General features: G+C 34.2%; 2 protein-coding genes across 2 annotated transcripts; one reads left to right on the plus strand and one right to left on the minus strand.

Annotated features, from left to right (window-relative positions):
* Positions 1-4,986: 4,986 nt before the first annotated feature.
* Positions 4,987-10,423, minus strand: LOC113237894 (kynurenine formamidase-like). Its single transcript, XM_026474605.1, has 5 exons — positions 10,195-10,423; positions 9,784-9,905; positions 6,585-6,782; positions 6,074-6,256; positions 4,987-5,438 (listed from the first exon to the last, which is right to left on the minus strand). Exons 1-5 carry the CDS (start codon positions 10,404-10,406, stop codon positions 5,326-5,328), a joined length of 828 nt encoding a protein of 275 aa, XP_026330390.1. The 5' UTR covers positions 10,407-10,423; the 3' UTR covers positions 4,987-5,325.
* A 13,091-nt stretch (positions 10,424-23,514) lies between these two features.
* LOC113237920 (TAF5-like RNA polymerase II p300/CBP-associated factor-associated factor 65 kDa subunit 5L) lies at positions 23,515-24,812 on the plus strand. The gene is made up of 3 exons (XM_026474638.1): positions 23,515-23,672; positions 23,769-23,923; positions 24,434-24,812. Exons 1-3 carry the CDS (start codon positions 23,595-23,597, stop codon positions 24,810-24,812), a joined length of 612 nt encoding a protein of 203 aa, XP_026330423.1. The 5' UTR covers positions 23,515-23,594.
* The last annotated feature ends 480 nt before the right edge of the window (positions 24,813-25,292 follow it).

Here is a 25,292-nt window from a genome sequence, read left to right on the forward strand (position 1 = left end):
GGCAATTATTTCACGTATACAACCAAAAATGTTTTACAAAGCAATTTATATTAACAAGTCTACTTGTATCAACTATTAGATGTCACGCGCACTTCCTGTCTGCACGATAGTATACCACCAAATTATTCTATGCACTGAATAATGTGAAAAAAGTTTGTAGGGTTCCCCAGTATTATTTTTGTTTCGTCCGATATTTTAAAGCAGACAAATATTTAAACCACTATACTGATACCGTTGTTGTTTTAAGACGTATTCAATAAGTAAATTTATATTTGACAAAAAAAATTATATTCTTCCACTACCTCCGATTAAACGACTGCGGAAAGGTTTACTGAATTCCATAATTACTTTACTTCCATGGTATTTTCTATGTCAATATCTATTGTTTATACGGAAAATGCTATAGTAATCACTACAATCAACTATTCGAAGCATCATAATCAAATAATATATATTATTACTAGTAAGACAATACCTAAAGACGACAATAGATATATGTGCGTATATATGTACTGCCGTCCACTAACTAAAATGCGGCTAAGTGACAAATGGTCAAATAACCGTTTTAAATAAAATAAGATAGAGCACAAAATTCTCTTTTAAAAACAGTTAAAATTAGTTAACGCATTCGACTTATCGGAACTTACTCTAACGATGCATAGCTGAAATATCATTAAAGAATTTCAATATTCTACAACTGTACGATATTTAAACAAAAATATTTTCTCTTCCTTTTTTTAAAGTCGGTTAAATAGTACACCAAATCGGCCATATGGGTAGTTTATTAAAACAACAGATTTATTTACGTCTTATATTTTGATGCCTTACTTTCATAAATTCGTATCTTAAAAAGAGTGATATTCAGGAGATAGCAAAACTTTCTATTTATTTTAAATTTCTTTTAAAGGGTGTTAATTTGGATGCGTTACTTTAAGAATAGGTAAAAGCCAGTCTCTGTATATGAAAGAAATGTAATGTGAAATCAGCCTGCAAAATTTGTATATACAATTCATTTCTTGTATTTCAGAACTTTGTGCTTTAAGGTAAGACTTTGAGAAAGTAAGGCGACGATTTATGTGACATTAATTGGACTAGACAATTATTAAAAACTAGAGAAAATATTCCGATATTTTCATCTGTTTCTTGAGGTTATCGTTATAAATTATAAACAACGAATGAGTTTAAGATAAACTGCCTCGGTGGACGAACGGTTACCATGCTGGTCTGCCACGCAGAGGTTCCGGTTCGATTCCCGGGCCGGGAGAAACATTTGTATGGCCTACATTTATTTCTCTAATTTGTGATTGTCTATTGCGTGTTCATGGCATCTAGTGTGTTTTCCTAGTGCGGGACTACGAGATTTTCGATGTCAGGACTATGAGAAAGAGTAAGACTAAGTTCAGATGAACGCGCGGATCAAGGTTTATATGTAAATAAGACCGCGCGGTGCCTCGCGCAAAACCTTGTATTGTAGGTAGGTACCTTGCGGTCACGGATCTCCAAAACCACTATGAACTTGTTCAGTTGATGTTGATCCAAGCGATTTTCGGCGCGTGGTACCGCGCGCAAAATCTTGTACCGCACGAAAAATCTTGCACCGCGCGCAAAATCTTGTACCGCGCGCAAAATCTTGTACCGCGTGGCCGCGGATCTCCAGTCCAGTACGAACGTAGATCTCGGAATCATGGTCTCCGTCAGTTTGAAAAAAAAAAGAGATGCTATTTTCTTGTTATTAATTTTCAAAGTCAGAGGAACTTGCCGTAATGTAACTATTTAATTAGTTTTTCTTAAATGATTTAATATTTACCAACATTTGATTACATTATTACAATCTTATGAAAGGAAGTGAGGAACACCTTTAAACTAAAATGTATCAAACAATTACAGGTAAATACCACTTGCAATTAGTAAATAGACTGTAAAATTGACAACATTATTTAAGTTCCGACAAAAGAGAATTTAATAACAACAAAAAGCACAGATAAAAATATAATAATACATTTGGTTTACTGCAAAAAACTTCAAAAGTGTTGAGTAAATAAAAGTAACTGTAAGAAAAAAGGGAAAAAAACAACATTTAAGTAATTGGGAGTCATTATAACGGAACTTATCCTGTTCGGTGAGTTAGTGTGAATATCCCGTCGATTACTATATTCATTTATCAATCTGCATGGTCTTGAGTTAGGAGAATTTGATCCGAAAAATTTTAACGTTTAGTAACTACGGGCAGTCGATTTTATGTGTAAACAATTTGGACACGACGGAATAATCAATAATTATTCTACGTTCCTCTAGGGTATTCATTCGGTAATGTGTTAATTGCTTCGTATAAGATGGTAGTTTCATTCTCGAGATGCCATTTCGATGGCTTAACTTTCTATTTATTTTAAATTTCTTATCAAGAGTGTTATTTTGGATGCGTTACTTTATGAATAGATAAAAGCCAGTGTGTGAATATGAAGAAAATGTGATGTGAAATCAGCCTGCAAAATTTGTATATACAATGCATTTTTTGCATTTCAGTTACTTTGTGCTTTAAGATACGTGATTGAGAAACTGAGGGTCGTATTCTATAACTCTACTCAATGCTCAAGTTAGGATTTGAGTATGGTTTAAAGCACTCGAAATCATACTCAAGTACCTGCCATTAGGGTCGTATTTCCAGTGCTTGTGCTTCCATTGCAATCCTAACTCGAGACTAACCTCAGACGACGATTGGAGAAAATTAAATATCGCGTGAACCTTTTTTTTTTTTATATTATTTTATAAGTAGTAATAACTTAATGTCTCCAAAACAATTTGGTTTCACTCGGAGTCGCTCTACAACCGATGCTGGTGTCGAGTTGACGAAACATATATTTGATGCATGGGAAGACTCACGTGACGCTATTCGTCTATTCTGTGACCTTTCCAAGGCTTTTTGATTATGTGCACAATTATACTCTGGTCAAGAAACTTGGCCATTATGGTGTGGCGGGACGTGACCTCGACCTTCTTAAATCGTATTTGAGTGGTAGGGTACAGAAGGTCGATATTAACGGTACGAGATCATGAGGGTCTGTAATTAGCATAGGCGTCGCTCAAGGTTCAATTCTAGGTTCATTTTTGTTTTTAGTTTATATTAATGACTTACTTAGCCTCATGGAGGGTTTAAAACATGAGATAGTATTGTTTGCTGATGATACTTCATTATTATTTAAAATTAAAAGGAAAAGGCACCAATGTTCCTACGACGATGTGAACAATACTATATCTAAAGTAGTTGATTGGTTTGCTGTTAATAACCTGCTCCTTAATGAGAAAAAAAAAAACAAATTGTGTGAAATTTACATTACCCAATGTTAGAGAGATGGTTTTTTTTAATTTTTCTTTTCTAACTACAATGTTTGTAACATGTAGTTCAAAACGAAAAATTGAGTCTTGTGGATACAGTTCTATTTCTAGGTATAACGTTAGATTCTAAATTGCAATGGGGTCCACATATAAGTAAGTTATCAAAACGGCTCAGTTCTGCTATGTACGCGATTAAAAAAAATACGGAAACTTTCAGACGTCGAAACCGCTAGATTGGTTTACTTCAGCTACTTTCACAGTCTAATGTCATACGGCATTTTGCATTGGGGTAATACCGTCGATATCAATAGAATCTTTGTCCTGCAGGAACATGCGGTTAGGGCAATTTACAATCTGAGCCCCAGAGTATCTTTGAGAAATAAGTTTAAGGAAATTAAACAAAACAAACAACATTCTTACACTAGCGTCACAGTATATCTATGAAAATGTAATTTATGTTAAGAGGAATAGTAATCTCTTTATGAAAAATAGTGACAGTCATAACATTAATACGATGAATAAAAATAAACTAGCCGTTCTTGATAGTCGTCTTCACAAAGTGACAAATTCATTAAAACTATAGTGAAACAAAAACTTTGTACTAAAGGTTATTATACAACTTCTGCGTACTTGGATGACAAAAATCCGTGGTAGTAACCCGTTTAGCTCATGGAGATAGTCTCGATGTCTGATGTTTGAAAGAAAAAAAAATATATAGTGTAATTGTTGAATGCGTACAAATGTTATTTACAAACAGCAACCCTTAGAGTTTCTTGCTCATTCTTCTCAGGGGAATCTGCTTTATGAATGAGTTGTAGAGTTTAACCATTGTGACGATACACTTGAAGTAATAATGCTTACCTATGAAATAAAGATTACTTTGATTTTGATTTTCATACCTTCGAGTTGTAGAGAATGGGTGGCGTAATGAGGTCGCTATACAACAGAAAATTTTCTTCGTATAGTATCAGGTTGGGATAGGTACAAAAATTACAGACAGAAATATAATAAATAGTAACCCATACCTTAGCTTTATATTTAATACTACTTAAACAAAAATCATCTCACATCATATAGCCCAATTACCCAATCGTTAAGCCATATTGCACAAGGTGTTTATCACTCGTGGCAGTGGTTTAATTATAACTTACAATCGAAGATTAAAACACCAAAATGCATCTGGCTCCTATGATTTCAAAGATTTTTCGAGATTCCATTTCACTATCGCTTTAAATGGTTATTTGAAAAAAGCCATTCGGAATATTATATACCTACGATTAATAATGTCCATAGTTCCATGGGCTTTTTGTAGGCCACGTCCACCTTAACATCCCTGTTCCGGATTGACGTCGATTTCATAGGCACCTGTAGGTATAGCCTTAATTTTGATTTAGAAATATGGAAAAAAAGATTTTATAGAAGACTTCTCATCTGGAAGCTTTGATGTAAACCAATGAAATCATTACATTATATGTAATATATAGAATAAAATATAATAGATGCAATAAAATCACTGCCTTTATTAAACATTTTATTATTTCTCTTAGTATCTAACTTAAAGTATGTACGTCAGAAATCAGAAACTTTATTGTATTATTGTATTGGACTACTGATAATACAGAACTCCGTAACGCAATTTTATACTTAGTAAAAGTTAAAGAGTAGTGTCGTGTATTTTTTAATGGAGCAATTTACAAGAACTCCATTACTTGTAAGTGTTTCGTCGTAGCTCTATACCGTCGACACGTGAATAATTATTTTTTAGATTTCTTAAAACCATACATTAGGTAGGTATTTTGTGTAAATGGATAACGAAAGCGATTCAAAATTTTAGTATCATAGTACCTACTTACACTCATTTAATTTACATTCATTTCCTTTACAATACGAGAAGTAGGTACGTAATGTTTAACTTTCGATTAGATATCTATGCCTAAAATTAGTCACAAAATTGCTTCGAGCATACAATTTTCGCTCACATTCAGTTTATGACTACACATTATAAAGAGCTGGAACTACTTTAGGACAAATTGCGATCAAACGTACTGGTGCTCCTGTGCCTTGAGAAATCAACATCGGCATCACTAATGCCGTGCATCCGAATTCTAGAAACAAGGAATTAAAATTAATATTTATTTTTGACATCTGTAATAAAAGACCGAGGAAATAAGATGCCCTATAAATCTAAGGTCTTCTTTGGTCATACTTGTAAACTTTATAGTATAAATGATTATCACTTAATAGGTTTTTTATAATTATTGGTATGTCTCAATACTTAACCATTTTATTGCTCTCCCTAAATAATTTTTCTTATGGAGAGCAATACATATTTATGTATAATACTATGTTACAATCATTTAAGTACATTGTGGGCCCAGAAGGGCATGACAATAGGTGAAAGTATTAGTAGTATGTTCATTATTACATACATAAAATCTATATTTTATAATAGTATTAGCATCAAGCTTGTCATTTTAACAAGCTTTTGTATTACCTAGTCTAATAAGTATTACATTCACATTGCAATGAAATATTTTCACTAACATTACTTTTTAATATTCCATTTAGATTTACATTAGATAACATTTACAATAGAGCGCGTAACCGTTACTCATAATAATAAGTAATAACCATTTAGAGAAATACTACGAATGTTTTAAAATTTAACTTTAGATTCTGAGCAAATGAGTTAAACTTGGAAAACTTAACACTTTATTTTTCGAACTTTATACCCACTCACCTGGTATAGTTCTATTCAGATTCAAGTTAACGTTCTCTATATTATAAATTCCTTTCTGGGATAAAGTTTTATGCACACGGAATTCATCAGATGACCCAGGATCTACAGACGCAACATCCACTCCGATTCCGACCACGGTTTTGTACGAGGTGGTTATCCATTCTGCAATCTCATTACTCAGACCTGCAACAAGGCGGCTGGTAGTAATTGGGTTACTATAAAAATGACAATAATTTCGACACCAAAGTTTGTCTCTTGCTTTTATTATCTAGTTCTAAAACAAGTGAAGTTGTTGATATCATCTCTTTTCCCACTAGGGTCTACCCTTGGAGAGACCTAGCTTCATAATTCTGGGTACTCGACAATTTTTGCAAGAGCGTAGTAATGGTCTGTGATATCTATGGTTATGTGCAGACTTCACTGTTGTGTTTGGGAATCAGTAAATTTTAGGCTGATGTCAACTTTTTACGTAGGTACTTAATTTTGAAATCGAGATTGCTTAAATAATTACCTGGAAATTTAAGAGTATCGGTATTCTCTTCTATGCCCAAATATTTGTTCCTATCATTGAAATACTTGCTCCATCCGAATTTGAATATGATTAAACAAGTCTTGTCACAGTTGTAGTTCAACAGGTATTTCAAATGGTACTTATACAATACGAAGTTCTCATCGTCATTTACCATGGAGCTGACATCCACAACGATCACTGAAATTTCAAAACTTTAGCAGGACTACACTATAGTACATCCGTTTAAAAATGTCCAAACTTGTAAACAAAGTGCACTATTGTGCACAAATTGTTTATTTATTTCATACCAACCATTGACCTACCACCGACAGGTAATCTATTTGTAGAAAGCCCGAAAGCGTCATTTCGAATTTTTTTTTCAGGGGAGAATGTTTTAGGTTTTAACGACTAGGAAACGAGAGTGTACTAACTTTGTTTCACATGTATTTATACATTACAGTTGTAATATTGGTACCTATGTTGCGGGCTGGTTTCAGCAACGTCAACGTCGTAGCGCCTATTTTATTTGTGGGATAATTTAATTATAGCAAATAATGATAATCAATAAGTCAAGCATCTTAAATTACAACTGAAGTTAGTTTGTAAGATCATTAGGAGATTCTGTTATTAGATTTTTCGTCAGGGATTTATAAAAAATTGTGAACATAAAAATCACCAAAAGTTCTAACTCAATAGCGCAATCTACAGACGGCTACCCACGGCCCGTGGCCCTTTTCGCTGCCCGCGGAAGAGGGACATCCGAGCGCGCCATGTTCGCCGTGACGGCTCGTTCGGAACCGCCGCTAGTAGGTAACTTCAAAGACGCGGCGCAAAAGCGCGCGCGGCCTAGCTTTCGGTACATACTCGAAAACGCGCCGCCACACAGTGGGCCCAAATTTATAATTCTTGGACATAGGAATAACTTGTGGAGTATCCAGCTAATTTTTTTTTATATAGTAGATAATAACATTCCTAACAACTTTTATTCTGGTATAATTTCTTGAAAAGTTGAGAGTTTCGGAGAAAAAATTAGGTAATTTTTTTTATGGAGAAATATACATTTTATTTTTTATCTCAAAATATACGAAAATGTAATGTGTGTGGGTTACTTACAGTATAGTTCCAATCATTTTCTATGCGGAAAAAAATAGTCCGTCTACATGTACTTGCGGCTTTGTACCTAAATAAAGGTGCGGCAAAATTGCTAACTCTTTTATGTAATTTTTTAACAAAATACATGAGCTTCGACTAAATAAAAATTAATTTTAGTGTAATTTAGAGAGTATTATAACAATAACACGAAAGTAGAAACTAGTATATTGTGTTCAAAAATAAATAATAAGTCTATAATTTTGACACCTTTTTACTCGTAAAGCCGCAGGTGCCGATGGATTTTTTTTTCTTGATAGAAAATGATTGGACCTATACTGTAAATAAACCACACACATTTCATTTTCCTACATTAACTGATAAAAAATTAAATGTTTATTTCTCCATACAAAAAAAAATATTCTTTTTTTTCTCTGAAACTATCAACTTTTCAAGAAGTTATACAAGAATAAAAGTTGTTATAAATGTTATTATCTATGATAGATATAGGCTTACCATACGTCCCGGTCAAACCGGGACGTATGGTAAGCCTATATCTATCACATAAATAAAAAAATTGACCAATGATCTTAAATAGTGTAGAACAGTTACGGGTTACAACAGTATTTGTTTCATGTGCGAAATGTATTATAATCATAGGTCGGAAAAAAGTATCCACATATATAGATATAGCTACAAGGAGCGACATAGAATTGTTAAATCCACCAAATATTACTTAATTATTTTTTCAAATTCCGGATTTTCGGATGAAAGAATAATCCTCTCTTTATATATATTCATTCTATTTATGAAGATAAATAGCCGTACATGAGTAAGGCTGTCAAAAATGGTACTTTTTCGTCGTGTCTAAGCGGTCAGCAGCTTTTTTTTAAAGTTAAAATAATCCAGTGTGAACATTTTCATTTTAAAATACGACATTACTGCTAGAGGTTCGAATTTATTAACATCTGTTATACTGTGTTTTGTAATTTAAATCAAATATTTTTAGAGCGCGATCACGAATCTCGTGCAAACTAAAATCTCCTAAAATTCCTGTAAAATTCCTTGTACAATTCCTTGTACAATTCCTTGTAAATAAAGTTTTAAATTATTTTTTTTTCTAAGTTCTATTAGCAAATGTCGCCGTTCTGTCAATGTGACCGTCAATATGCGGTCTAAAGCTAGGGACGGGCGGAGAGTGACCATTCTTGTTAATTTTTTATTCTCCGTTTTGGTAAAAGGTCAGTTAACTACTGCATTATTTATAGTCTGTTCCAATCATTTCCAATCCAATGTACCAAAAAAGTAAACAAACAGATCATTATGTCCCGACCATAGACTGTTTATTGCGGCTAACTGATTTAATTTATTAAGCCTTTGACAGGGTCTGGTACGCAAGTCTTTTAAGCAAGCTTCCTTCTTATGGGCTTCCTTTTATTGTTCCCTTATTTATGGGCTTACCTTTGCAATAGGATCTCGGACTTCTTGAGCGAACGTTCGAGACGACAACCTACTCTTCAAACATTGCATCGCGCGATAGATTTAATAAAGAGGAAATGAAATTATTTTTTCGGAGCTAAATCACGTATATTTTTTTATTATGTTTTACAAATAAACCAACGTTTCGGCAGTGATTCTGACTAGGTATAACGCGATTTAGATCCGAAAAAAAGTTTCATTTTCCAATGTGTACCTATGTCTTGAAAACCTAAGAATCCGAAGTGAATAAAATGGTTGATTCGCTTCTTACCGCCTGCTGGCGTTAAACACTTATAGTTTTTTGATTCGAGCATACAAGTACCGGTACTTACCTACATTTGCAAAAAAAGAGCGGTTGTAAATATTTGATTTGATTTCAATTTTAAAAATAATTTCTTACACAACGCACCGGGAAAACGCGATCATTGTTAATGTCATGTGTAATGTCTATATTTATGTATTAATAATAATAGTCAATACTAAAGCCATCTATATACAAAGCGATCTATAAGTTGTTTTTCGTGTTGACTTTATTTACATATTTAGAAATTTCAAAATTGATGCACCTTAATTAAGTACTCTTTTCACATTTTATATTTTAGTAACCTGAGAAATTATATAAAATTCTTACAAGATGCTATAAGTGTCTCCACAGGCAGATCTCCAACGCTTTGACCTGATTTCGTAAAATGATATGGAGCATCGATATGTGTACCTCCATGTTCTCCAGAGGCGAAATCGTTCGCTGCGTACCTGTATTTTTAGCGTGATTAGTTTATTACTTTGGAATGCAAATTCTAACGCTGCCTATAAGTATAAATTATTTGATCTCCAAGTATGATCATAGTCGGTTCGTGTTCTAAGTAGTTATATGAAATGAGATCATCGATAATTTTATAGGTCAGAAAGTATTTAGTGATGTATGTACTACCTATCTACATAATAAAAATAAGTACTGATAGGTTGTTTTTTTATTTTACTATACAATTAACCTATTCCAATAATACGAATAATAAAAATAACGACAAACAATACAACTCACCATGTACCATCACGACGATAACCTGCAATTTTCTTCGTGAACACAAATTTTTGAGTGCCCGGCCAATATATCGTGGAATTATCGTAAGGATGAGTCAAATCTATGAACTCGTAATTACCACTAAATAAAACATCATTTAAAGTATTTTGACTTTCAGAAACAACTAAAATAATAGTAGAGACGCAAACGAATGACAGTGACTTGGGACTCATCTTTAACTCGATTGGACTTAATAAGGCAGTCACGTACTTTTATATCACTCATAATGTATGTAGATGTGTGTCTAACGTATAATTTTTATTCAATGGGTGTGTTATATTAAATGTCTAGCCCATTGAATAAAAATATTTTGTAAATATTATCACTCATTATTACGAACTCCGGTTATTATTCTACAAATTATAGTATTCACTTCTCACGCCAAAATCACATAGCTATATAATATAATAGAGCAAGTATATAAATATACGTAAGTATATAAATATAATAAGTTTGGACCTTATTTGACTTACATACCATAGTTTTAACGTCTTAAATAAGAAATGAATTATATAACAAATCTATGAACTGGTTGACAAATCTTTACAAATAATTATTAACATACATGTATAGTCATTACATCGTTACGTAAATATTATGTTAATAATGTAGTTCCTCAGTTCAAAGGCGATGTATGAATGTTCCACCCTTTTCCATCTTCGATTTTGGACAAATAACAACCAGTCGATACGGAGAACAAGTCTTAGTAATTTTCATAGGAAGCACCATTGCTGTGCACCATGCTTCTGTAAAAAAAACTACAATGAACAACAGCGTTGTGTCGATCAGATACATAATACGAAAGAAGTAAGGCCACATACAGTCGGAATTCCGTTTCCGTGTTTCGAAGGCAGTAAAACCATACAAGTCACGGACTTATCACACACAGGCATACAGTAGTATTCCGTTCGAAACTTTTGTCGATTCGAAATTTTTATCGATTCGAAATTTAAATAAAACCTGTAGGAAAATTATACCATAGTGGTCAATTGGCTTCTTTTAATTGTACAATGAGCAAGAAGGTACATCAATTTCTCTGCAGACCGATTATCACAGAACGAATCATTCGTTTTCAAAATAATATCGTCAACAGTTTAAATTCCCTGACCCATATACCGGAGGTTCCAAATATTTTATATAAGTAGCACGGTATTTAGTTTAATTAAAAATTAATTTCATAATGTATTTAAATCGAAAACATTAACTTTCCGTACAGAAACTAAATTCAACTATTCTCGTTTGTTTGAGCTGTATGCTATGAAACTTATAATACCAATTCCAATTTTATAGAATATAATATATGTGAAAAAAATATATGTAACTGCTAAGATTAAGTTTCACAGCGATAAAATTAGATAATCGATAAATAAATCTAAAACTACTTGGAGCATAATAAATAAAGAGTCAGGCAGGGTTAAACAACACGATAGAGATATAGCTCTAGAATTAGACGGCAAACTTATAAAATCTAAAGGTGAGGTAGCCCAAGCTTTTGAATCGTTCTTTTCGGAAATTGCCGTGAACACTTCAGAATCATTAAATCCTCCCTTCTCTTACTATTGATTTCCTAAAGGGAAATGTTAACGTTTGTGGTAGTATATTTAATTTCCGTCTTGTTAATCCACAAGACATCATCAAAGCTTTTAAATCAACACTTGTTAAAAAAACTGAAGATCTCTGAGACATTTCAGCTAAAGTTCTAGACTCAGTTATGTACCTAATTTCCCCATATTTAGCTGTTGCTTTCAATAGGTGCGTTGACGAAGGTGTTGTTCCCTATTTAAAGAAATACAGCAAAGTTATTCCTTTAGTCAAAAGCGGTAGAAAAGTTGATCCTAGCGACTATAGGCCCATTTCAATTTTACCAGCTTTACGTAAAATATTCGAAAAGGTTTGGGTTGAGGCAGCATGTGACTCAATTACTGTCCTATTTCGGTAACAATCATCGCTGTTGACACTCGTATGCCCGTCTGGTGATAAGCTAGGTAACGCGGACCCCGCCCACTAACCAGTCTATTACTAGTATTTATGTAATCTGTGGTGGAAACCATTGAAGTTTACTATCCAAGGTCACTCCCAAGAAGACTGCTTTATTAAAAAGATCTAACTTTTCTCCGTTTATTTCTATGCTTGGACTAGTCGATTTTACGTTAGGTAATTCCAATTTAACACACTTTGTCTTATTGCCATTAAGCAATAAATTGTTAGCATAAACCATTAAATATGCCATAGTGAACGTCATGTCTGTCTCTGTCAGCAAATTATACTATTTCGCAATGGTCCTTAACAAAGAATGGCAGATCCTTGGCAGATCATTATTATGAATGGGAAATCAGAAAGGTTCAAGTATTGAAGTATTGCAAAAACGAGCGATACGTTCTGTGTACCGTTTAGGTTCTCGGGTTTCTCTTAGAGAAAAGTTTAAGGAGACTGGTATCATGACTGTGGCATCACAACATTTACTCAAATATTTTATACGCCCGTAAAAATACACATAGGTAATTTCAATAAGAAAGAAGATATCCATAATATTAACCTTAGAGCTAAGTCCAAACGTGGTCCAAACTCATGGTACCACGATTTCGTTTAACCAAGGACTCTTATGGGGAACTGTATACGTTTTTACATTAACATTCCGCAGTAAATGCTGTGGTAGAGGACAAAATGATAAGCGCAGTCATTCCATTGTATTTGTGGGCAAGAACGATACTACCTTCTCTGGTTTCTTATATATTTAGCTACAAATGTTCTTAGAAAGACTAAACTAAAATTGTCAAAGATGATTACTAAAATAAATAACATTATAGATATGACATTGTCACTTTCACTGAGCTTCAAAGCATAAGCGCCCCATTTATACGCCCTCCCCTACTGTCGGCAACATTTATTCCTATGTTGTATGTGTAAATATTGGGTGTAAGTCTAGTTTTAGATTTTTTTAGATAAATACCTACTTAAGTTTAAGCTCTAATTAGGACCGCAGGTAGATAGATTTTCAAATAAAAAATTGATCTTCTATGGACGCGGTAGTTACTATAAGTATACTTTTGTGTCACATATGAAGTTAATAAAAACATCTTTGTAGGTTTTAACATAAAACATACTGCAAAGTAAGTACGAACCCGGTAAATATTGGTCCAATTTTACATGATCCAATACGTACACTCCGTGTGAAGTCAACGTCTTCAAAGCAGCACGACCCGTAGAATTACCTGGATCTACCGTTGGTACATCCACTCCTACTCCCACTATGTTCTTATATGCTGTTGTTATCCACGTTGCTACTTCCTCACTTATTCCTGCCATAATTTGTGCTAATTTAGTAAGCCGAAACAAGTGACAAGACAAAGGCTGGAAGATGAATTCATTAATGTAGTTTTATATTTCAAATCATCAATTAAATACCTACCACATTGAATTACTTGGTCTTTTATTTGTAAACATCGACTATAACATGAACATGAACATGAACTCGGTACAGCAATGTAACATTTTAATTAAATAAAAAGTAACATATTAACAAGGTAAGTAAATACAATCGAGGGCAAAAATGTATTTACCGCAAAACAATGGCGTAGCGTCGATTTCTGACACCCGGGGCCAACGTTAAATTTGCTGACCCTCTATTTTCAAGATTATAAAAGTAGTTCGCCAGGCAGGACGCGCTCGCCACAGCCTCTATTGCTGTATACTGTGCCGCCACAGCCTCTATTGCTGTATGCTGTGCCGCCACACCCCGGACACTCCATACAACAGTCGAAAATTATTTACCTACTATTACTACATACAACAAGTCGCTATCTGCACACGCGCAAATGTGTGCGTTACCCATCACTTGCTCGTATAATATAATGTTATAGAATCCTAATAATTATACATATTCATTACGTATTTATATCGATATAATATAATATTTTTCATTAATTCATTAACTACAATAATATTGACAATTTATTTAAAAAATATATTAAAAGCACTTTGGACAGGTACCTTTAAAAAAGGTAACCAAAATATTTGAAATTGCGTGTCCAACTTTATCATTACCTAGTTAATAATTAGGTATATTCACTACGTAATATTTATCGGCAATAAAAATTGAAAATTCGAGAACCCTTGTTTAGCTCACGAAGGTATGGCGTCTTATTATATTGATACAATAAATCTGTACTATATATTACTGTGCACTAAAGAAAACAATAACTGAATGCGTCTCTGGCATAAGTTTATTTACTTACTACGTTTCAGATTTCAAAAAACGAAAGAAACTCCTCTCTTTATCCCGTTTAGGTGATTATAAACAGCCGTACACAGCACAATTCACGACCATTATAAATAGTAACTTAAAATGATGTTATATATTAACGTACAAATTTCGTAATGAATAAATGAAAACTATATTAAAGTATCAAAGCCGTCTTAGCGCGAACGGCTCGCCGACAGCCTTGTTCTCGTTCAGTCAATGTGACCATCAATGTGCGGGGCGTGGTGCGGTATCTAAAGCTAGGGAGAGGCGGAGAGTGTCCGTTCTCTTTATTTATTTGTTCTCTGGTGCCGCCTGCACCCCTCACGCTACGCGACTGCCACAAGATCTCATAAAATTAAAGTATAAATAACCCAAATATGATAACCATACTTGGTAATTTCGATAAATTCGCAGTAAACATGTGCTATTAGTTCGGTGAGTAAATTTGAATGCCATAATACAATATCAGTATGTAAAAATTATATTACAATTACAGTACATTGTTCGATGTATAAATAAATATGTAAATACCACTGAGCACATACATAATAAACCTTTAAACACTACTTAGATAGTAATTATATATATATATGAAGATAATATGTATATAATAGTATATACTCGTTAACGCACTGAACCGTTCCATGTCTTAGCAAAATGAAAACGTATACCTACATACCTGGATGCTGAAGTGAACCGTTTCTAGAATTAAATCCATAATATTTTTTTTCATCCACGTAGAACTTTGACCAACCAAACTTCAACACTAAAAGACATGGTTGATACGTGCGTCCAAAGTAATTGTTAAGGAAATTATCCAAGTGACGCTTTTGCAGTACAAACTCTGAATCTCCATTAACTTTATCGCTTATATCTGCTATAATTACTGAAAATTGTTGAATAAAGTCAAAGCATAAAGTTATATTTAATTCAATAATTAAATTGAATTTCAGTCCCAAACTTTAATCATATTGTTAAAAAGCATACGAGCATAATTTTAATAATAATAAATAAATATCTTAAAATGGACTGCTGAAATGCATTGATTTGTAAATGCTTGAGGTGGATGTAGTTTGCAGATATTGTTTATAATAACTACTTACACGGTAGTATTAAATTCTTTATCGGTGTACTATCTACAGTACTCTCCTTCGGTGATAAACTGTACCATGTATATTGTTCGTCCTTTTCACTTACAGGCAGTCCTGTACAAAACCTAGGTCTGTAAAAAGATCTTTATTTTACCTAAAGAATAACGTTCTTAGTAATTTAATATAAGAATAGGTACTATATTGTGTATATATTGCTGTAAACTTAACATCGTTAACGTAAAAGTACCTCTAGTAGGTATGTGGAGAACATTATATGCCACGGAATAACATACTATACAAAATAGTACAATTTCTAGCGCTGTTTCTATGATAATAAAATAACTGAATGATGACTCTGTAGATCAGTTATGTACGTAAGTACTACCGTTAATAATACGTACCTATTTAAACTTACCGAAAATCTCGTTTGTTTTCATAATTATTAAATGTTAAGTCTAGAAATTCAAAATTTGCTTCAATTTTAAATAGAAATTCGTTGATATTATCACTAACTGCAGCACGTCCCGAACAGATTAACGTAAAAAATATTATACACCACTTCATCGTATTTTATTAATTTTGCTTTTGGACTTTGTCCTCTTGGCTAGTGTAACTGCGCAAATGTTTGTCAAATAAATAAGCTGGGAATGAGATGTATATAAGCAGGAAGTGATTAAAATAGTCACTTGCGTGGGAATGGCATTATCATTAAATTAGTTTAATGAAATTAAAGTCCAATAACTGTAACAATATGTTTAAAAAGCTCGGAAATTTTAAATTACATAAAATTCGCATACTACTTCGCAACATAATAATATAATTAATAATTAAACTAACTTACCTGTACGTGAAGTTCTAAGGCTTCGTCCGAAGAGATTAGCATTTAAACTTCTGTGAATTAAACAACACTAGTAGTACCTCGTAGCGGCCGCCACTTTCGCACTATATTGAGGGTAAAATAAGAATTATTTGACATTACACCTCGTTTACTGCTCTATCACGCCATTTCATTTAGTTCAGAGCGTTAATTAATTAGAAATATTTCACGATTAGGGGGCACCAAGAAACGTGTTGATGACTAATGTATGACTAGGTAAAATTAGAATGTGTCCATGGGATGCTAATCTCTTCGGACGAAGCGTTCATGTAAATTAGGATAGAACTTCACGTACAGGTAAGTTCGTTAAATTCGTCCTCAAGATTGGCATATAAACAACACTAGTAGACTTTTAGAGATAGTCGTGAAATATTGAATGTACACGTATATACTATCTATGTACATATGGAATATGAAGATATAGAGAATGAAATATTTTCATCAATAATCATCATCATCTCAAGATTTTATTTATTGTTGATTTGATACTAATATAATAGAATAGAATTATTTATTTCGGACCATGATCCATACTAATGAGTAAAACAGTAAATTTTTCTTACGTACTAATAAAACACATTTAACTTTAACTTTACTCATATTAATCAGTCGGAGTTACTGTTTATGTGTATTATAGCAGTATATTTAACAAGAGTTACCTATAATAGCATGAGCGAAAGAATCATCGTTCGAGTTATCATCAATCAAGGGTCTCTTGTAAAAACAGAAAAAGGTGTTGGAGTTAGAGGACCAGCCAGCTGTGCGACGGAGAGTGCCGACGCTGAGGCCTGCACGAGCTGCACGCCTTGCGGCGGAGGTGGCTGCGTGTCGTGCGCTATGCACGCCGAACGCAGTTGCGTCCACGCTACTGTCCTGTAGCGTACTACGTATCCAGCAACTAAGCGTCTGACCTGAATGGCTTTATGAGGTTTTTGAAGCTGATAAAAAGACTCTAGACAGTCTCACGTAGGGAAAGAGATTTGTTTAAATAATTCTGCAAAGGGAGAGCTGGACATTCGTCGCCTTGCTTTATCAAAGTCCTATCTTGAAAAAAATTATTTTTTACTTTTTTACATCAATCGACAGCTAATACTTTAATACATAACTGCACAAAACTCGTATGTTCATACAGCGTGAAGTTATCTAATTATGGATTAAAACTATACATTGTATCTCTTTCGCCCAATCGTGATAACTGCAGCAAACTCGTAACTTAAGATACGATTCTTTCTTACTTTCATAACATTATTTAGTGCTTGTTGACAATTTTTTTTTACAAAAACGGCTATCATTTTGGTTAATTTATAAACTTTTGTGGAAAAGTAAATTTTTATCAATTTCACAGTTACGTACGTTAGTACGCTTATATATGTATAATACGCTTCGAATGGTGAGTTTTTATATTACTTTGTTATACTTATTGGCAGCATAAATATATGCACGTAAATACATTCAGTGAGGTCTACCCACTTTGAGTCTTATTATTACGTGTATAAATTAAATTATTTAGACAACTTCATCAGTTTTTCTGTGCGTAGCAACTAGAATAAGCACTTTTTGTTTTCATAGCAATACTATACTATAGATAGATAGGGAACACTAAAAATAATCTCTTGAATTTTGGCGTCAAATTCCTCATGTATTTATACATCTGTGACACTATTTAACTTTGATACGTACCTACAGATAAATTACATTTTTTTTTGTCGTCCTATTTATCTTTCTCTATTTTACCTATTTCAAATAATTAGAAGATACAATTAAGGAAAAGTAAGGTTCATAGACGAGCGTCATCATAGAGCGTACGAGTATATTTATACTGAATATACTCGTACTTACTATTTAGGTGGAATCAAAAATCCTATTTATTACTATTATCTTCGAATGGATGGCATACATACACTATAATGCTTGCTATAGCGGTGAACAGATTTTACTAATCGGCGTAAGGTACTTGCCGATTGTTGCCCTGGTTGTGCCAGACGTACAGGAAAGGAATAGTAACTCGTGCGGGGTGGCTCCTTACGTGCACTTCAAAAATTATAAATATATAAAATCAATTGGGCATGTTTGTTTTATTTCAGATGCAGTTTTTACGAGGCAAGAGACTTGTGAATTTAGTTAATCACAATTATGCTGCTGCAACTAAGACCGTTACTGGTGTGTTTAGCAGAAAGTAGAAACTCCTGGTCGTAGTATTTTAACTTTGTAGTTGTTAACCGTTGAAATGGAAAAAAAACTACTTATTTTTTTAACGTTAAAACGTACGTTTAAAAAGCGTGCTTGTAAAGAGCTTTTCACACGCTTTTTAGTTTGACGCTTAAAAAGTCGTTTAGAAAAACGTTTATGCTTACATGAAAAGCGTACTTATGCTTATTTTAAAAAGCAGACTTTTTAAATGCTTTTCGTCAGTGTTGGGCGTTAATCAATTAAATTTCAATCAATAATTCAATCAGATCAAAAAATCAATTAAAAAAAATTGCAATTGATTTAATTGCAATTGATTTTAATTGCAATTGATTTTAATTGCAATTGATTTTAATTGCAATTGATTTCAATTGAATTGAGTTTAATTGCAATTAAATTTGCAATTAAAATCAATTCCGGCCGGTTGGGGTCCCCGGTTGAGGGCCCGGTTGAGGGGCCGGTTGGGGGGCCCGGTTGGTGGCCCCGGTTGGGGGGCCCGGCTGGGGCCCCCGGTTAGGGGCCCGGTTGGAGTCCCCGGTTGGGGGCCCCGGTTGGGGGCCTCGATTGGGGGGCCCGGTTCGGAGTCATCAGGCCCTTAACTGGCCCCCGAACTGGGCCTCCAACCGGGTCCCCCAACCGGGCCCCTCCAACCGGGGGCCCCAACCGGGCCTCCAACCGGCCCCCTAACCTGCCCCCAGCAGGCCCCCAACTCGGGTGAGTTAGGGCGTTGCCCATATGCCCTATAAGTTTTAATTGTTAATTGTTAATCAAAAACATTGAAAAGATTGAAAATTGATTAATTGTTAATTGTAGATATTTGCGATTAACGATTGATCAATTGTTAGTTGCGAAAACCGCAATTAACAATTGATTAATTGTTAATTGCGGTTCTCGCAACTAACAATTGATCAATCGTTAATTGCTGTTTCGCAATTGACAATTAATCAATTGTCCATCTTTAATTGCCAGAACAATTAAATTTTGCCCAACACTGCTTTTCGTTTAAACGCCCACCTCTATACAAGATACTTAAATATAGGATACCACGATTCTGTTGGCCACAAAGGCACAACCACAATTCCTCTGTGTATTATTTTTCTTAAGGTTTTCAAAACCATTGAACAAGTTGGGAATGCGTAGAAAAAAGAACAGCGTCCATACTATTGAAAACACGCTAATGGCATGCGTGTAACACGATCATAAGAAAGAATAAGCTAGAACGCTACGCTCCAGATGCGTAGGTTTATGGGAACTGCAGAGACGCTTCGGCGTCGAGAAATGAGCGTGCCTACAGCTCCGCCACCAAAGAGATTTGACTTAGAGTCGACGGCTTAACGGTGGCAACTGCGCAACTAAGTGAGTGTGCCTTCAGCTTCGGTACCTATCTGGGATTATTTTCCAAAGGGTGCTGTACGTGTACCCGGGGCAGCTCACCCAAGGCACTACCTAGCCTTTTGAGAACCGGATGAAGTCCGTGCAAACGGGCTGATCTGGGGCTAAGACCTGACTGAGAAGGTCATTGTGCGGGCTTGCTCGCACAGGTTGTACTGCCCTTCCCGTATAACCAAGAGGTTGATATGGAGCGTCACTATAAACAAAGCTTATGTGTAGAAGGATATGGGGGCTGTTTGCACAGCTAGACGAGAACAATGAATTGGTAAAAAATTCTCAGAGATCTGGGTAAAATAGCCCTCAATTATTTGATAATGAAAATTTCGTTGACACTCCCGCTGATCCTTATGCTAAAGACAATAACGATTCCGATTTTGACTGGACGCCTCCTGAACAAAAACTTCACAAGGAATAGATCACTTTAAATAGTACACGTACGTGACTCCGAATTATCAGGAATTATTGCACCATGAAAAAATAATTTAAAAAAGTAATTTTGAACATAAATAGAAACTACTTCATAAATTTTGTAGCAACAAAAACAAAACAAAACTTATTTTTTAACAAATGTAACCTTTGTCGGTATCAGTCATTCCATCACACGGCCGGTACTATAGCATAGGACGTAGCTCAGAGGAAGAGATACTTTTAAATATAAACTGGGAATATCTTCATAAATAAATATTTATTACGTATTTTACATGTTGTTTTCTGGAGGCTTCTTCTAGAACTGCCAAGTTGTTTTTCTTTTTTTTTTTAATTTATTAAGACTTTGGCAAGCCATCAGCCTAAACATGAAGTTTAATTATGTTTCTGTAAATATGGCCGCCACAAAGAGGATAGGCAATTTGAGGCGGCGTCATTGACTTACAAATAAATGGACGACGGGTCTAATACAAAAACCACGAAAAAAATGTCCCAAGTCAACCTATTCGAAATTTAAATTGTTATGTCATCGCAGTATCGCGCTGTCCGTAGAACAAATGAAGACTAAAGCGGAGTGTCGCGCTCTGTATACGATTTTAGCGCCTTACAAGTGCGGACACTTTTTAGCGCGGACCCGACGTCCATATAATTGTAAGTCAATGGGCGGCGTGCTTAGATTGACTCGGGATTCCTTAAAACGGGCCGATACGGGTATTTTAGTTCGAGATTCGTATAATTTCGCGTTTTAATCTTCGATTAAGGCACAATAGCACTATCCTATTCCACTTTAAACTAGATTTCACAAAATAATTGAAAGTCAAAATAACGACAACGACAAAACGACACTTTTCCCTCCAAAAGGTCCAGAGCGAATACTGCCAAGTTGTTCTTCTTTTTTCTATCCTATTTTTGAAAATACATTCTAAACACAAACCTATATTCATTCAGCCAGTACTTCTACTTATAGAGTAGAGCCTAGACTACATGCCTTTTCCTCACAACTGAAGGGGTGAACATCCCTAGCTGGTGCCTTATCTATTCTATGATATACAACTTACATAAGTGATCAGTCTTTATTATAGGCTAGCCACACACTGCTCGGAAGCTACTACCTTACCAACAAGCAAACCACCGAGGAGGCTGTGGCTTTAGTCTGCCAAAAACCTATCTAAAAGGACAGACCATGACCTCATCCTAATCAAACAATTGAAAATATAATTATTCGTTCACTATCCTAGCTATTTAGGTAACCTATCTAAATCCTAACTCTTTTTTTTAAATTTCAGCTACCCTAGCTTGGCTGAATGTTCGTAACAAATCCTTAAGCATCACTACTAGAACTTCCTGGGGAACATCAATATTGACTTCCCAGCTGCCTTAGTCCTTGTCCTGCAGCTCCACGTTCCACCTAACTTCTTCTTCCTCTTCTTCGTCTTCTTCCTCTTCTTGCTCTTCTTGCTCTTCTTCCCCTTCTTCTCCTTTCCCTTCTTCTCCTTCTTGCCCTTCTTCCCCTTCTTGAAGTGAAAATCGTTACGCACAACGTTTAAAAAATAATCAGTTTTTCCCATTTCTAATGACTACAAAAAGAACCAGTGCGCGTCCGCACGCGGAGCCCCGCGGGGCTACAGACTACTTACAGTCGTCATCAAATAAGAGCACACATTTAACAGTTAAAAAATGCTATAGTATGTAACTTTGAATGCGATCAACGAAACAATAAACAAACAATTATTAGTATAATTGATTTTACAAAATATATAAATTTTAAAGCAATATTATATAATATAACAAAACATATTTGAAGTACTGTTTTCGCACGAATTACAATATAAATGCAATTTTTACGTCCTAAAGCAATTTTTTTTTAAACAGTAGTGTTATAAGCAATTAATTGCCGAATTTCACCGAGTCACTTCGATTTCTCGGAAAAAATATTGCTTATTAAATATTAAAACAAAAATATATAAAAATATTTTAAATAATTATGTATATAACATCACTGACCACACTTATTGCAAATTAATTTATAATTTATCAAATTTATAAGAGCCCCGTACACCTAGCCAGATTTGTATTTCCTTTTCGTTTTGCGAATTTTGAATTGTCGACACTGATACCAATCTAACGGCACCCGGAGTTCGCGCCCACGCACCGCGCAGTCTTGGAAGTTGACCGTACGCTTGGTTTTTTTTTTGTATTTTTCTTATGACTCGGCTTTGCTTTTGGACTGTTCTTGGTTTCTAAATTATGAACATCATTTGAGGTTGTTTGTTGTTGACATCGACAACTTTTAACTAATTGCCAGCCGAATAATTGAAAATTCATAAAATCCTTGGTTTCTTGGTAATTGAATATTTTCATGTAGTTGTTTTATCGATGAACATACTTATTTACATTAAATTCTTGTAATAAACCATTTATGAATATTATAAAATCAAAATTAAAAGAATTGGATACAATTCATCGGAATGTCGGTTTTTCACAGAATATATTTATTTTTACAGAATATATTATTATACTGGCGCAGAGTCAAAGCGTCGCGTTGCATCGTTTTCAACTACAAAAAGGCGAAGGCGCGCGTCGTCGCGCGATTCCGTATTTGTATAACACATATTTGTACCTTAATTATGGGAAAATAGAGATGAATATGCTATACATATGAGAAAAACATGATGCGTCGCGACGTTTCGACTCTGCGCCAGTGTGAGTTGGGAGTGTGAATAGGATCTTATCAGATGACTGATTTAACTCAACCGATTCAACTACACCAACGCCTCCTTTCTCTCCCAGTTTGAGCTGTGAAAAGCGTTTAAAAAAGCACGCTTTTTAATAAGTAAAGCGCATTTTAATGTTTTAAAAAATAAGCTATTTTTCCCCATCTCTCCCTTTTGTATTCTAAAACCACGGAAGAAAGAAAATATATTATGTGGTCTGTGCATGGTCTGTGTCTAAAACCGATGTAAAAAAAATTGTCTAAGTCTAAAACGAACAATCACTGATTTCACATTGATTGCACTATTTTACATTGACATTTGATTGTTTGACATTTGACAGAAGACAACTTGAGAAAGCCTAGTGTGTACACCGTTGTGAATGATTGTATTTTAAATAAAATTCAGTGCATAACACGAGCAAAATAAAGCCAATGTCATTAATTAAAAAGACAAGAAATGATGCAGTTAAAGCTGCCGTTACATCCTATTTAGAACGTCGCAATTATCCTGTAAATAATTTTGCATTTTCAACGTTACTGTTCGCTTGTTGAAGCATGATTTTGTGTATTGTTTTTAGTTAATTCTTTCAATTCCGTGGTTTGTAGGACATAGATATATTCAGTAATAATAACAACCTGAATCGAAGCGCTGAACAGATGGCCGTGGAGACCATAGTTCAATGTGAGGCGAGTCGCGCAAATTCTATACTTTTCTCTTGCATTAACAATGATCCGGGTCATTACGATGTGCAGTACTCGAGGTAAGTAATATATAAACTTTTCTACTTTAATTGTTCATAATATATAATAATATACATACAAAAATGGCATGAATCATTTTAATGATCATGTGGTTGTTAGTTGTTAAGTAGGTTTTGTTACCTCCTAAAATAGACTTTTTTAACAGGCAAACAAGACCGCACTTCAATGTAACAATGTGGTTGATGCTGGAGCATAATATAATATTTAGAACCAATTAGTTATTTACAATAACTATTTTTATAAAAAATAATAAAAGTAATAATAATTTCACATAAAAAATTTAATATCAATTCAATAAAAATTTGAATAATAATGATTTTTAAAAACATCAGTTTTAATATCACTCAAAACTAATACAATAAAGCAAATAAATAGCTTTTGTGTATTGTTTTATAGAAAACATCTTGTGAAGTGAAAACTGAATTTGGTTTAATAATATGTCAGCGCAAAAAGCCTCCATGTTACATTGGCTTTTTTGTTTTCTCATGCAAAACCTTTGTGTTTCACAGATTAGTCAACTTCATGAAGGAAATCAAGAGTGAAAAAATCAGAAATGAACTATTTGTTATTTTGAGTCCCTTATTATGTCACTTATACCTTGAAATGTTGAGAGGTGGTCATGGTGGTGCTGCACAGATGTTCTTAAAGCGACATTCAGCTACTTTACCACAGAAAGACTTGTCATACCACCAGCCAATAGACGGAAACCTCCCATCAGCATTATACAGACCCAACAGTCTTGAACAGTTATTTAACTCACTGCAAAATGGCACTATAGACAATGAGACACCAGAAAAAGATTATATGAACCAAATACTGGATGATATTGGATCAATATATACTCTGCAGGAGGTTGAGGCACGACCTTCCATTGCTGCATTTAGGTGACTTTTATTCATTTTCATTTATTCTTGTACTCAATCCATAAATCAGGATTTGTGCTGATAATGGAGCAAGCTTATTTATGAAGACGATGACTGTAATTGTATTTACTATGTGTATTACACTTGTAAAATATCTAAACAAAAAACAATTTAAATGTAATTTTATGGTAATTTTTTCTTACTGCTAGTATGTTATTGTGTTATATATTTAAAATAAATGTAACAATAACATATAACACTAACAGAGCCTCCATTTCAGGATCCTCAGCTTATAAGGACTATTGAGTTCTTAGGTTTTCATGATTGTTACACATAGGAAATGAAACTATTTTTCCGGATTTAAATCGCGTATATTTGTTTTTTCAAACAAACCGACGTTTCGGGCCCTTTACAGGTCCCATGGTTACGGTTGAATGAGGTGGTACAGTCTTCAACCAGTTATGTCTAATATTGATGCAAACCACCCTATTTTTTCACTATAGTT

The sequence above is a fragment of the Hyposmocoma kahamanoa genome, unplaced genomic scaffold, assembly GCF_003589595.1.
Source record: "Hyposmocoma kahamanoa isolate Upper Pololo Valley unplaced genomic scaffold, ASM358959v1 94, whole genome shotgun sequence".
In the NCBI taxonomy this organism is placed as follows: domain Eukaryota; kingdom Metazoa; phylum Arthropoda; class Insecta; order Lepidoptera; family Cosmopterigidae; genus Hyposmocoma; species Hyposmocoma kahamanoa.

Coding starts and splice junctions, on each gene's coding strand:
- LOC113237894 (XM_026474605.1), bottom strand. CDS start 10,406: ATGAGTCCCAAGTCACTGTCATTCGTTTGCGTCTCTACTATTATTTTA. Junction 9,906..10,194: donor TATCGTCGTGATGGTACATG/GTGAGTTGTATT, acceptor CTAAAAATACAG/GTACGCAGCGAACGATTTCG. Junction 5,439..6,073: donor TCTGAATAGAACTATACCAG/GTGAGTGGGTAT, acceptor CCTTGTTTCTAG/AATTCGGATGCACGGCATTA.
- LOC113237920 (XM_026474638.1), top strand. CDS start 23,595: ATGTCATTAATTAAAAAGACAAGAAATGATGCAGTTAAAGCTGCCGTT. Junction 23,673..23,768: donor TAGAACGTCGCAATTATCCT/GTAAATAATTTT, acceptor CGTGGTTTGTAG/GACATAGATATATTCAGTAA. Junction 23,924..24,433: donor TACGATGTGCAGTACTCGAG/GTAAGTAATATA, acceptor TGTGTTTCACAG/ATTAGTCAACTTCATGAAGG.